At 29.1% G+C, this 14,407-nt stretch overlaps 2 protein-coding genes across 2 annotated transcripts; both read right to left on the reverse strand.

Annotated features, from left to right (window-relative positions):
• Positions 1–9,075: 9,075 nt before the first annotated feature.
• Positions 9,076–10,589, reverse strand: LOC112535316 (NEDD8-specific protease 1-like). Its single transcript, XM_048375943.1, has one exon. The coding sequence runs from the start codon at positions 10,299–10,301 to the stop codon at positions 9,894–9,896; it is 408 nt and encodes a 135-aa protein (XP_048231900.1). The 5' UTR covers positions 10,302–10,589; the 3' UTR covers positions 9,076–9,893.
• A 67-nt stretch (positions 10,590–10,656) lies between these two features.
• LOC8268892 (squalene monooxygenase SE1) lies at positions 10,657–13,390 on the reverse strand. Its single transcript, XM_025157885.2, is given in 9 exon segments — positions 10,657–11,123; positions 11,262–11,540; positions 11,627–11,902; positions 11,981–12,199; positions 12,283–12,451; positions 12,591–12,765; positions 12,876–12,987; positions 13,088–13,185; positions 13,188–13,390. Coding segments are annotated over 9 exon segments (1,557 nt in total). The 5' UTR covers positions 13,315–13,390; the 3' UTR covers positions 10,657–11,021.
• Between the last annotated feature and the right edge of the window lie 1,017 nt (positions 13,391–14,407).

The raw sequence follows: 14,407 nt of genomic DNA on the forward strand, positions 1-14,407 counted from the left end.
AATTATTTTTTAATCATATAATAAATAAATTATATTATTTCAAAAAACAACAAAAACGAATGCGCTTTATAAGTATGCTATATAAATAATTCTATGTATTAATAAATATTGAGAGAAATCATTCACATCAAATTAACATAAAAAATTATATCAGTAATTTTTAATTAATATTTTATTATTTTTATAAAAAGAATTAACATAGACTTCTATTTGTAAATGCAACAAATAAAATCTCAATCATTATTTTTCTAAAGCTTAATGGGGTCTAAATTTGAATGTTTATTGGTTAAAAAAGAAAATGCAAGTTTTATGATGGAGGGAGGGAGCTCAAGGAAAGGAATAATAGAAATGGAGTAGAGGAAAAGATCCAAAGGGGAAGGGAAGGGAAGAGTAAGATAATGCATAATGGCAGGGGCATGCGTGGGGACGGAAGAGCAGAGTGGGGGGATGAGCTGGCTAACACTGCGCACACGTACACTTAGCTATTGCCCATTTGCCATTTGCCAGCAAAGCGCATCTCTGTCAATTATTATTATTCCATCTCTTTGTCCTTTCTACTTCTCCTCTTCCCTTGTGAGGGTTTTTCTTTTTCTTTTTTCTTTTTTCTTTTTTCTTTTTTCTTTTTTAGAGGGAAATTGGATTTTAATTTCAAAATTTACTTTTGTTACCAACCAAAAAATAAGAATCTAAATCTCAAATTTTCCTTTCTCTCATATGCTACGAATATGATTGCTTTTCTTGTTTTGGACATTATAAGGACTCAATTGCTTATTTGGGTAAAGATTATTTGACTAGATACTTACAAGGACATAAAGAGATATGTTTGAGAATAATTGAGAATAAGAAAAATTCTAAAATTATATCAAAATATAATAAGACATACTAAGTAATCATACCAATTTAGGCTAATTGTAGACTAATTTTGATAGTAATTTAGTTATGAGAATCGATAAGATTATAAGTTTGTAGATATTATTATTATATTGATAAAAATTTATTATATTTTTGTTATAAAAATTATATAAACTATAATTATATATCTTTATAATTCATAATTCATTACTTCATCATTCAATTAATTAATAAAATAGTTTATATATCTGAAATAAGAAAGTACTTGAAATTTTCAATACAAAAAATTTGATTATAGTGTTCATACAAAAAATTATGGATTAATTACAACATAAAACATCTCAATCATAATGAAAACCATAAATTAATATAAGTTGATAGTAAAATTTTAGCTAATAATAATCATAATATGGCATGGATTATTGTGTCCATCTTTTTCAAAAAATTGATATGGCTACTCGCTTACAAAATATTTGCTTGCATTTTGGTACACAAGTTGCTAAAATTATCATTTTGCTATTAAGCATAAGAAAAAAATATTAAATAAATTTCTATGGTTGAATCCTCAGCATAAAGGGATTTATTTATGTATTAAACATGGTACTATCATTTTAAAGCTATTTTAGATTGACTTAATTGTTCCAAATAATATTTGATTTATTGAAACTTCATGGATCATGAATATAATGTCTTTCCCTCAGTTATTGAAGACCATTAATTTCTTATAGTTAATGATTGATACTGAAATCATTTTAATTAGTTTTAAAATACTCCCTATATGCTTATATATATAAAATATACTTTGTCAAATAGAAGAAGAAATTGCATAAATTCATAAAACTTAGAAAATAAATATTTTATCATTTAAAAATTGATAAGTAAGGATTAAATAAAAACTTAAAAGAAAACATATATACTCTTTACTATATTTTATTTGATTTATCTTTTCTAAAGCCACTTCTCGAATTATAAAAATTATGTTTAATAAGTATTCAATTAAATGAAAATAAAAATGATTTGAGTTTCAAATATAAGTTTAGATTGCAATTATATCAATATGAATTTGGAACATAAACTATAAGTAAGACTTTAATCTTAAATATATATAATTTATAATTTATTTTAAATATTATTTTTCAGTCATTACATCTCCAAAGAATATAAAGAGATCGGATTTTAAAAAAAATTATTTAAAATTTTAGAATACTTTCAAAATATTCTTTATATAAGTTAAATATTTTATTATAAATAACCATTTGATAAAATAAGTACCATATTTTTATTTTTTAAAATATAAAATTTATAATAAATTTGACTATTTATGTTTAGAGACTCAAAATTCATTCTTTATCTTCATTGTAATGAATTCGCTATAAATTCTTATATATTTATAAATGATATTTATCATTTTTAACTTTATTTCCTTAAAAAATTTTCTTTTTTCCTTTCTAAGGAAATAAAATCAAATGAAAAATCAAAATATCAATGTTTAGATGGATAAAATAAAATAAAAATAAAAAATAAAAAAATCTAAACTTAAATAAAAAAGTTATACATTCTATATTTAGATATAAGTAAAAATATTATTATTAAATAAATATATTCTCTTAAATAAAAAGTAGTATCCGAAATGCTCTTATAATATTAAACCATTAACTAGAGAAAGACAAAAACCATAAATACAAATATGGTGACAAAAAGAAAAGAAGAAAGAACAACTAGAAAGATTCCATGATAACTAACATGGGATACCCCTTACGATAGGTAAACTCTACAGCAAGAAGTAGTAAAAGAAGAAAGAGGAGGAAGAGGAAAAGGTAGTAGAACTGGCACACAGCTGTGGCCACTTAGACCAAACTTGGACGGTTCTTTGACCTCTCCATATGTACGGTTCTTTAAGGAACATGTCCCTTCAATGGGACCCAGTAGCACCCACGGCTCACTAATTACATTTTAACGTTTTTTAAATTGCTAGGCATTGTGTTCGAGTTTCCCCTTATATATAAAAGATAATTATTTGTTGTCGTATAGTTTAGGTAAAAAATTTTAGTAATAAAAGAATATCATTTTTTATTATATAAATATTAATTTAGAAATATAATTTTTAATTGTTTCTGAATTTATGGTTTAGTTATTTTTAGATTTTTTACCATATCTTTTTAGTATTTATAATATTTTTTTAATAAAAAAATTAATAGTAGAGATAAAACAAAAATTAAAAATCGAACTGAAACTATTTTTTCGATTTAGATTTAGTTTGATTATGTTTTTTTTGTAAGTAGGGTGTAGCTTTCTTAAGAATTAAAATTATATTGATTCTGTTTAGTAATATAAGAAACTCGTAATAATTAAAATAATTGCTTCTTTTAATTATTTATTAAAATTTATTTTAATTTTTAATATGAAATTTAATTTTAAACTAATTTATATTTAAATTTTGATATTAATTTATATCATATTCAATTCGATTTAGTTTATATTTATATATAATTTGATTATTTTGATTCAATCACTTTAATTTATTTTTAAAATTAATTTAATTTATCCAGTAATTTTAATTTGGTTTGATTTTAAACCGAACTGATGAGACGCTAAGCCCTAGTTGGTAGGTAGTAAGTGATCGAGTGGGTGAGTGTTGTTTTGGATTTTAGGAAGTTGCATTTTCTTTTGGTATGGTTAGATTATAGTTGTATAGATCTTCATCTTTTATCTTTTTCTTCTGTTCAGCCTTTTTCTAATTTCTTGTTTTTGTTGTTCGCTTTGCTATGGCATTTTGGACCTCTTTTTATATTTTACATCACACGTGCATTACAAAAGCAAAACGACAAACTACTTTACAGAAGATCGATCAAGTTTTGCATAAAGGCTTCTTCACATTAAATAAACTCTGCATCCAAGTGTTGTAGTATAATCTCAGAGCTTTTGATTTGAGAGAATTTAAGTGACTGTTTATTTATTTAGAAATTTTTAAGTTTTAAGAAAAGTAAAATCTTTTTATTTTTATAAAAATTTGTAAAATATATTTACTTTATAACGAAATTCTATTTTTAGTTTAGATAATATTTTAAATATAAAAAATAAATTTAGAATAAGTAAATTTTTTTATAAAAAATATAAAAATATAAATCTTGTTTTATATTTTAATTTCAAACAAATTATTTTTATAGAAAATTTATAAAATATGTTTACTTTATAAATTTTTTATTTTCTATTTAAATAAGAATAGTCTTGAAATAAATAAAATAAAAATATTTTATTTTTCATTTAAAAACAGTGACTTCTTATATATAAAGAAAATATAGAAAATGTGTTAAATTTATTTTTAAAAGCTTTTCAAAGTTTTAAAAACGTTCTTTATTTATATTTAAAATATTTCCTAAAGATCGATATAATTTTCTATAAATAAATAGGTCCATTAAATTTATTTTCAAAAGATTTAGTTATAATTTTGAAAATATAAAATACTGTTTTCTATTTTTATTTTGAAAAAATAATACAAGTAAACATAAAGTTCTATTTTATGATTTTATTTTGAAAAAATCTCTAAAAAATTTGCTTAGTTTTCCATAAATAAACGGGCACTAAAACTGTGATCTAAAACTTATTTTTTGACCGATAATTCCAATTATAAATACTTATAAAATTAATATTAAAATATATTATACCTCAAGGCCGATCATAATTTAGTTATTTATTTAAAATATAATTGTTTTGAGCGAAAAATAAAATATAGATAACATATTTTGAGATTTTAATAGATTAAGAGCATTTTTAATTATATATTTTAAAAAAAAATACAAATATAGGTAATAAAATATTTTATTTAATGAGTCTTTATGTTTTATATTTTTATTTCTATAAATGTTGACAGTTTTTGTTTTTTGATATAATTTTTACTAATAGAAATATAACAACTATAATTATCAATTAAATTAAGTGTATTAAAATTTATAATATTTATTAGATATACAATAGAGAGCGAAGTTTGACTTTTCATGTATAGAAAGCCAAATCAACTTTTTATTTTATATTTAAATAATAAAAATTATATTAAAATATAATTTTATTATATAACTTTAAAAAAAAAAAATTCTATATATAAAGAGTTCCATAAGATATTATAAAATGCTGAAGCAATGAGTTCAATACACCAATTCAACTCGATAGATTGATAACAAGAGCTCTTATTTTTTAAAATAGAAGTTTCGAATTAAAAACCTTTATCCTTATCCGGTACAACTATTTTTTATGTCTGAAGTTATTAGATAAAAAATATAAAATTTGAAAAAATTTATCTAAAATTACTCATTTCTCGAATACTAACAATTAATATAAACTAATAACATCTTACATAAGAAAATAAAAAATACATAAAAATTAAGCTCTACTAATATATATGTATATTATAATATTAGTAAATTTAGTTTAGCTGGCATTAGACGTAGCAGCATGTGCTGTTATGTAAATGTTCCCTTGCTAAATGCTTTGATTTATAAAATGTAACTTTCTCACCCTCGATTCAACCCAAGTTGTCCACATTGTAAACTCCAAATTAAATTATATTCTGTAATTAAATCAGACTTATCCAAACCCAAAAACATCAATGATTACACTTTTTAAATTGAATCTCCATCGTCAGATCAATTAAATCTGAATCATACAAACAAAACTGACTAATCACTTAGGAGTGATTTGATCATAATGACAACATAAAGTCGAATCAATTTTCTCGAATTTAATTAGTTCGATTCAGTTTAAACCGATCCAATCTATTTTAATTATAAAACTTAATTATTATATACAATTAATTGGACTGATTAAACCAATCGGTCCGGTCCAGATTTGTTTGATTTTGAAAACAAGGAATCAGTATTTCCAGCTCTTATAAGCTGTTACAATTCTGTGGGCTGAGCAGTGACAAGATTGAATCATTGAAGTAATGACGTGCTTGAAATAATAATAATATTTTTTTTATATTTTAACTTTTTCTTTTCCAGATAATATATAAAATATATATTTCAAACACATTTTATTTTTTTGTCTTCCACCAACTAAAGCAAATTAACAAAAAATAAAACGGAAACGTTTTATTAATCTTTCAGGTGCTATATATGAATGATGAATTTATGGTATGCTTTAGCTGATTAAATTAAAAGACAGAATTAATTACTTGTAATAAAAAAAATAAAAAAATAAAATTATTATATTAGTTGTTGGAAGCCCACCTGTCTCCAGTCTTTCCAAACCCTTGCTAGCTACCCGATGCATGTTATTTTATTTTATTTTGTTTGATTGGTCTGTCTTTTTCATTTTTTTATTTTTTCGAGAACACCAAAAAGGGTTTATTTTATTGTTAACACATACAGGCACAGTAGCTCAGGTGGGAACTTCATATAAGAAATTAAGTATGTGAAAACTGCGGAAAATTGGTGGCCCACCTTTTCTTAAATCTTTATTATTTATATATTTAGATAAGCTACGTAATTAGAATAATAATTATATTATACTCGTCGTAAAAATTATTATATTTAATTTGAATGAGAAGAATCGAATTTAAAATTTTTATTATAAATTGTGATTTTTATTATTTGAGTTAGGTATCAAATAATTCAATTTTTTAATATAAAAAATAAAAATAAAAATTACTTTTAAAATTATACTAAATAATATATTTTTAACAGCAGCTTAGGGCAAATTTTATATTTACTGCTATATATCTATAATAATATATTTTTTTATATTTTTAACAATAAAAATTAGTGCGGCTAATTTTAATAATAATTTCTTATTATATACATCTTACAGTAAGAAAACAATATAATTCACGTGTACTTCATAAAAGAATGTTAAAAAAACAGCAATTTTTTAAAATTTTGAATAAATCAGAACATGCCAATTCTATGTAAAAATGATATAAATGGCATTTAATTTTATTTTAATTGTAAATTTTTTAATTTATTTTATTATATTATTTAATTTTAATTATATTTGATATTGTAGAATAAAAGATTGATATATAATTAAAATAATCAATTGAAAAAAATAATTAAAGGAGAAAATATGATGTCAATTATTTATGGAAAATGTGAATTATAATTAAAATTGAAATTGAAATTATTAAAATGAAACGAATTAAAGTTTTATAATACTAAGTGAATAACTGGCAATATTGTCTAATTCTATATAGTGTGTTCCAAATGGGTCACGTATATATCTGTATACATGTTAAAATACATACACTAATATTGGCATTTGAAGGAATCAGCATTATCACTGAAAATCATGACTCGTTTTGACTTGTAAACTAGCTGTCCGCAATCTGGGTGTATAGGTTTATGTTTTTATGTAGAACCAATAGTTAATGTTTCTTTTTGATTTGTTTGCAATTTACTCAATGATGATACTAACACTGGGGCAGCTATGCTGTTGCTACTGAAAGTTGACTGCCATTAATGGGATTGAGTGAATAGAACATGAATGATTTGTACATCTGTAGAATGTGACGGTGGAAGGGAATGCCTTCCTGTGTCCGAAATCAAGAAAGAAATGAATAGCCTGAATTCAGGGGGCATTGCAGTACTTGATGTAATGTAAAATTTAAACAAAAGAAAGAAGAAAAAGGATGATTTATTTCCATAATGATGAGCTGATCAGTTTCAGAAGTTGGGGGTACATATGATAGCAGAACTCACCACATAACCAGTGATCATGGGTAATCCACAGTTCCATCTTTCATTTGAATCAGATCAGGACCCTGAAATGGGCAACCGAATGAGAGTGCTCTAAAGCATTTATGCGCATTAATCAAGCTTTAAACTCCCGATTCCAAATGTATAAATCAATCAACAACTTTACAGGATCCATTATGCATTCAGATGGCTGCTTCGAGGTTGTATAGCTTCCACCAGTTTCTCATACACCTGTCTAGCTAGCACACAAATCCTCCACCTGGTACAAGATCTAACCATTAGCCAAAAATAACCAAATTTCAGTCCTAGGTGGATCCACTTTATTCACAATGCAAAGAGACACTCAGACAAAAGTGAGTAGTTAATGAGCTTATCAGAAGTACCAACTAAGCACTAGACCTTAGTGGGAGAGCTCTATGGAGTTTTGGTGGAGGGTTCAGGTTTGAGCCCCCACTTCCCCTCCTCAAGATAAAAGAGAAGTATGAACTGATTTTCTCTTTCAGAATTAAGACATCTGACCTAGTAGAAACATAGATTTAGCAAATCAACAAGAGATCACAATATCACCTTGAACAACATAATGGACAAACAAAGAGAAGGGAACGATGTACAAGTAGTTCAGTGCAAACTGCATCAGACTAATCTTGTAAACTGAAAACTTAGGTATAACATATTAACCCATATATTCGAATGAGCTTTTCTGATTCAATCAAGAGTGGAAGGAGCACAGAGTAATTACTGAGAAGTACCATGCTTCTTTTTGTTACAAAAGAACGAAAGATGTATTTGGTATTCCATTTTTTCCTAATATCATGCTACGAATACATTTTATTCATGTTTTCCAATAGGCTAATACAGAATACTTAGATGTGCCCTTATAGAAGCTTCCTGATACAAATGGCAGACGCTAGAGATCCTACTGTCACCTCCTGCCTTTTCCTCAATTTCTAGAGGTAGACTCTCCACTCTTTCCTTCCTTATTCCTCTTTCTATCATCCTTTCAACGCAAAGAGATTACATATTCACATGCAAAATATGTATGTAAATCTAATCTATGTATGCAATAAGCTTGTGTCACCTTTATGCTGAAACTGTAAGGCCCAAAACGTGCCTCTGTGCACAGACTAGCTGCAAATCCACAAAGGACATTCAATTTAGTCTGTTCATAATATGTCCTTAACAAGACAGATACAGAAGCACCATGTCAGCAAATTTTTTGTCCAATACATGTTTAATCCTGCGTGACTAATCCCAGAAGAAACAGTTCAGTCCGTTTAATTGCATTGACGGCACTTAGCAATAGTGCTAAGTGCGCCATCAACAACATACATATAATAAGTAAGTCCCAGATCTTCTTCAGCACGACAACATACAAACATGCCGCAACCCATACATTGAATTCATACAGAAGTGCTTCTCCAATTTCCTTTCACCCCTGAAAAGGGAATGACTTCAGGGCTGTAAATAGGAGGTCAAGTGCAATTTGATCAGTTGTATTTCTTCCTTTTTTCCTATAAAATTAATTAGTATCAAATCGATAATTAAACAGGCAGTTCAGCAACTTGAACTTTGATAGTTGATTGATATGCCCAACTTCATAGACCTCTTCTTTTTAAAGCGCACAAGCACTAATACATTGGTAAGCCAAAAAAATGGTACCAAGCTGAAAAAGATGGAAGCACGAAGATATTGGAAACTATTTGCAAGAATTGTTAAATATGTTCAGTCACAGGAAAAGAGAACAGAGACAGCAAAGTAAATCCGTCAACCCCAGGGAAGAAAGAAAAATTACATGTTGAATTAATGTTTCTTTCTACGTTCTCTAGAAGAAGAAGAATGGAAAAGAAAAAAAAAAGAAGAAATCAGAGTTAGATCAGATTTCCAAAGCCTAGCAAGAGAAAGCAATTCAATTACATTTAGCACTCAGCACCCACTGGAATCTAAGCTAGGTTAGGCACACTTAGCTCAGCTTAGTTCAGGTCATTTATCCTCCTGCAAATCTTGTATAAGCTTCAGTATCTCGTCTCGCATTGTGAACTCCATAGATGCATCAACATGTCTTCGAATAGCAGACAACCAATCATCATTTTTGCTACTCCTTTGAGATGAAACCAGTGACAGATAGCCCTGGCAATGGCAATGACATAGATTCCGCAATCATATCCATTTGTCTGTTGAGGTGTGGGGCTCTCAACAAAAACAGGAGGAGGAGTTGAAGCAGCATTCGAACAAGGCAGGCATTTGGCAGCAGGGGGTTTCTTCTTCTTGTTGTTCTTAGTTTTAGCTTTTGTTGAAGGTGGCACTGGCACAGAAACCTGAAGAGTGGGAGTTCCCATGGATCGTTTGAGAGCCTCATAAAGCTTCAGGCGTAAAAATTGTTAGCTCCCTCCATGCTATCATGATGTGAAAAGCTATTCTGGGTCCTGTCATAAAAAGGAGGCTCCAATGGGTTCCAGCTTCGCTGCCACCGAAATCAGTACTGTCGTTAACCGTGAAAAGAACGAGTCTCTTGGTTGACAATTTCAAGGGTTCCAGAAAATCAATGAGGTTCTCACGATCTTCTTCAGAATTGGCAAGCCAAAACGAAACGGATGGCGGAACAAGCAGGACATCATCAGTGCAAGAATCATAAAAGGCATACAAGTAACTGAAATAAAACGCAATTATTTGATCGTTGAGAAAACAAGGTCCTCGAAGAACATCTAAATCGGAAACCTTCAACACCACGTCCTTATACCTCACAACTTCTTTGTCATCCATGGACCAAAAAATCAATTTATTCACAAATTGAGCTCTAGGGTTTGGCTTTTACGATAAATCCCAATTTACAAACCTGATTAAAGCAATGTTTTAATAAGATTAGGTGAGAAAAAAATTCTGTGAAATTAGGGCTTGGAAACGGGGCAATTCTTATTCTTCCGACTCTGGCTTAGCTCAAAAGACTAACGACATCTTCCTGTTTATTTTCTGGTTTAAATTTATTACTTTTATATTATTAAGGCATAACACATTATTTGGTTTTTATTTTTTATTCAATTTGTTTTCTTTTGTTTTCTTGTATTTTTACACACTTTTATAATTTGAATATTTTTCTATTTTGGCTTAATATTATTTAACTATTTTATTTTTAATATTATAAAGTAATTTCATTAATACTAGTACGACAAGCATATTGTATTTATTTTTTGTTCAAAAGAAAGCATATATTATTTATTTTTATTAGTAGCAAGATCTTGGTTCAATCTTATGTGTAATGGTGAGTATAATCATAAATTCTGATTTTGGAATAACATTTACATTGATTTCAATTTCTTCGGAATAACATATATAAATCTCAGAAAAGTACAAAGAAAATTTGTCCTGATGATTAAAGAATGAATTCTAAGATTGAATACATAAAAGAACCAATTTCCATGAAGCTATTGATTTCAAATTTGTACAAGAGTATCCTGCTTAACCTGCAAAAATGTTCTGGTTTTTCTACCAAGTTTGGCTTTTGTGATTTGGAGGCTTGGTTACTGGGAAGAATATCTGTCCAATTCCTTCTGCCTTCATTATAGGAAAAATGACACTTGATGCCCCCTGCAAAATGGAACATGTGTTATAAAATGATAGACAAACTAGAATTGGAAGTAACAATATAATAGAAAAAGATCGATGGAGATGAACTGTTGGGAGTGACTGTGGAAAGTTATCTCTGTCATTAGAAAAGAAGCCTACCGAAATCAATTTAACTCCATCCCAAATGCTTTTAGGTGAAGGGAATGGAAGTATTAAGCGGCCAACTCCATAGACAGCCACAGCAAAGAAATGTAGGACTAGGTTCAATGGCCGAGGATTTAGACCAGAGAGTAGAGCTATGGGTCCATTTGAAAATACACCTCCAAGGCTCAGATAGTCGAAACATGCTTGTCGCATTTCACTTCTTGCTCGATCAGTTGATGCAGAAAAAACCTTGTAAAGGGCACCTGCTAATGTATTTATGGTGGATGCCATTGGCTGCAATTGAACAAGAAAGGACTATTTGCTTATAGTTATTGTTTCAAATAGTAAATAAAATGAGTTTACATGTGAATGCTGCTCACCTTTCGAAGAATATAAAATGATTCGAGATATTTGCAAAGGACAGAAGCATCATTTAGATTTTCCAGAGGTCTAAGAAGGTTTCGTAATAGAACTATATCAGAAAGTGCCACCGTCATTCCTCCTCCAGTTAAAGGGTGTCGCATGTTGAATGCATCACCCACCAGAAGCGCACCTGGAGTTGGATGAGGAGACGCTGGCATGCTTCTGTTTGGCATTGTTCTTATGTTTCCTTTTTCAATTGCAGATATGAATGCATCATGTAGCTCAGAAGGGATCTGAAACACGTTCAAGTTGCTTGTTTTATTGGTGATAAAAGATTGCAGAAACCATTCCAAGAAGATAATTCCAATTACCTGCTTAGCCACAGTGCTTTTCAGATATTGAGCCAATTCTCCATTAGAAATGGAGGGTACTTTTTGGCCTGGTATGTCAACTAAACAACGAACTTCAGTGCTGCTTATAGGATAAAACAGGATAGGTGATGGATCAGCTAGAATTACATGTCCATGATTTGCGTAGGGAAGGTCACAGTTCTCTAGCACCAAAGCCACAAAACAAGAGGGGATCTCAACCTGTTGATATAGAATTGGTAATTATAGTCATAACATCTGTTAGGAATACTTTATGATAAGGTCTACTTAGCATCTTTTATTACCTTGGGGTTGCAAAGAGAGCGGCGCAAGTTTGAAAAACAACCATCACAGACAATTGTAAGGGGAGCATATGCTGTCATCTCCTGACCATTTCTAGTTCTGTAGTTTACCCCTTTTACAGTTCCTTTTTTCTCTACAAGTGATGTCACTGTTCCTTGCTGCAAAATTAGACTGCATGGAAGATCAAGAAAGAGAATGAGCAATACTTTTCCCAAACCAAGAAAAAGACGAGGTATCTTAAAAGTTGGAAGCACTAGAAAATTCTTGATTTAATTATATTTAGGTCGAAATGTCATGGAAGGAAGATTACTTGGGAAGAGATGTAGCTTTCTCCCTCATTCTTTGTATAAAACGACCATTGTGAAAGCTTCTTCCGGACACATTTGTCTGAAATCCATCCAAGGGATAAGATAACTTGGTACTTTTCCCGTCCTTGAATATAGCATACCCAAAAACTTGCTGTGCATCAATCTTTTCTACACAATCTATATCCACATACAAATACTGTCATGTCAGAAAATGTATCTAACTTCTGAGGAAGTTTGAAGTCAAATCTAGGTCAATTGTATCATCAGCTTTTGAGTTTGTCACATACCTTCAAGACCCAATTCAATCAGTTTCAGATAGCCACCAGGCTGTAGTAGCTCACCAACAATTCTGTCAGGCTCACTTAAGTCTCTCTCAATTACATGTACTTGGCGTCCATCCTGCAAAAAATAGCCAAAACTTTGTTGCTTCATGGTTTAAAATCTATCGGACTAGAGCTACTCTATCAAAATTTTATCTTAAGTTAAAGCGCAAGTTTACCTTGCCAAGAGCATAAGCAAGAGCTGCACCAGCAACACCAGCCCCAACAATGATTATATCAGGAGAAGCAACTATCTCAGGCTGGCATATTTCTTTGCTTTCAAGGTTTCATCTGTGTAGTTGTTAAATAAAGCTCTGGTGATATTCTTCTTTCGTTTTAAGCTACATAACATAAATAATGCCCAGAGAGAAGCTATAATTCCTGCCACAGCAAGCTTGTACTCCATATTCAAATATGAATCTAAAACGCACAGAAAGTAGAGAAGATTAGATTGACTGCTAATGCTTATCAAGTAAGAGCTGTTTTTCTTGCATTCCAAGCGAAACTATTAGGCCCTTTTTATAACCTGCATTGATAGCTGAAAACAATATTGTTAGTCAAAGAAGTTCGTAAGAATTAGCCATTCTACTATGGATCAGTCTGTCGAGAAATTAAAATATTATGCAGAAAAGGTCAAAAATATTATCAAAGCAGAACAGACATGGAGAAAGAGTTACATCAGGATCATAACTTAATGGAAAAGATAGTCAGTTGTGCATAGATAGGTACAAAATGCAGAATAACTTCATAAAGCATAAGACTAGACTTTGACATGCATTCTTTTCTTTTTTCTTTTGAATTAGTGGGCTATTGAAATCTAGTTTGAAAGGAGAATTAGTTGAGGACAATGGTCAAAATTACAAACAAGAACTGAAAACCATTGTTTCTTCTCCAAGATTTAGTTTATATTATGATATGATGATGTCATGGTTTCTTGGCTACACATTTCTGCAATCTTTGTTGGGCTAGGGGGTTTCTTTATTTTATTTTTTATTTTTTTCCAAATTTCATGCTTTAATGGGCTTTAGGTTTCTTCGGCTCAATTACGCACAAAATACTCTGATTTTAACTTGCGCAAAAATCTACAATTTGCCCCATGAACTTTGTTAATTTTTGCTATTCAGCCCAACAAGTGAAAAACATTTGCCGTTAAGCTTTTTTTGACGGAAATTTTACCTTCAGTGGAACTAATTTAACGAACTATATCTAATGGAAAATTCATAATCTAGCCCTTACAAGTTTGCTATTTTTTATTATTAAACCCTCCTAATTAACAATTATTATACTATCAAGTTTCCTGACCATACGGATCGGTACTAACTCTTTATTTTGGAGAAAAATCTTTTTAAGATAAAGTGATAATCTAACTTCTAATTCTATGAAAATTTTAAGTTACAAGTATAATCATAAATTAATTATTATTAATCTAAAAAATTATTTATTTTGTAATTATATAAGAGTCTAAATTTTTTTTAAAAATCTCAAGCATTTGTTCTATA

This window comes from Ricinus communis, chromosome 6, assembly GCF_019578655.1.
Source record: "Ricinus communis isolate WT05 ecotype wild-type chromosome 6, ASM1957865v1, whole genome shotgun sequence".
NCBI classification, from domain to species: Eukaryota; Viridiplantae; Streptophyta; class Magnoliopsida; order Malpighiales; family Euphorbiaceae; genus Ricinus; species Ricinus communis.

Excerpts from the sequence above, each read along its gene's own strand:
- LOC112535316 (XM_048375943.1), bottom strand. The coding sequence starts at position 10,301 with ATGGATGACAAAGAAGTTGTGAGGTATAAGGACGTGGTGTTGAAGGTT.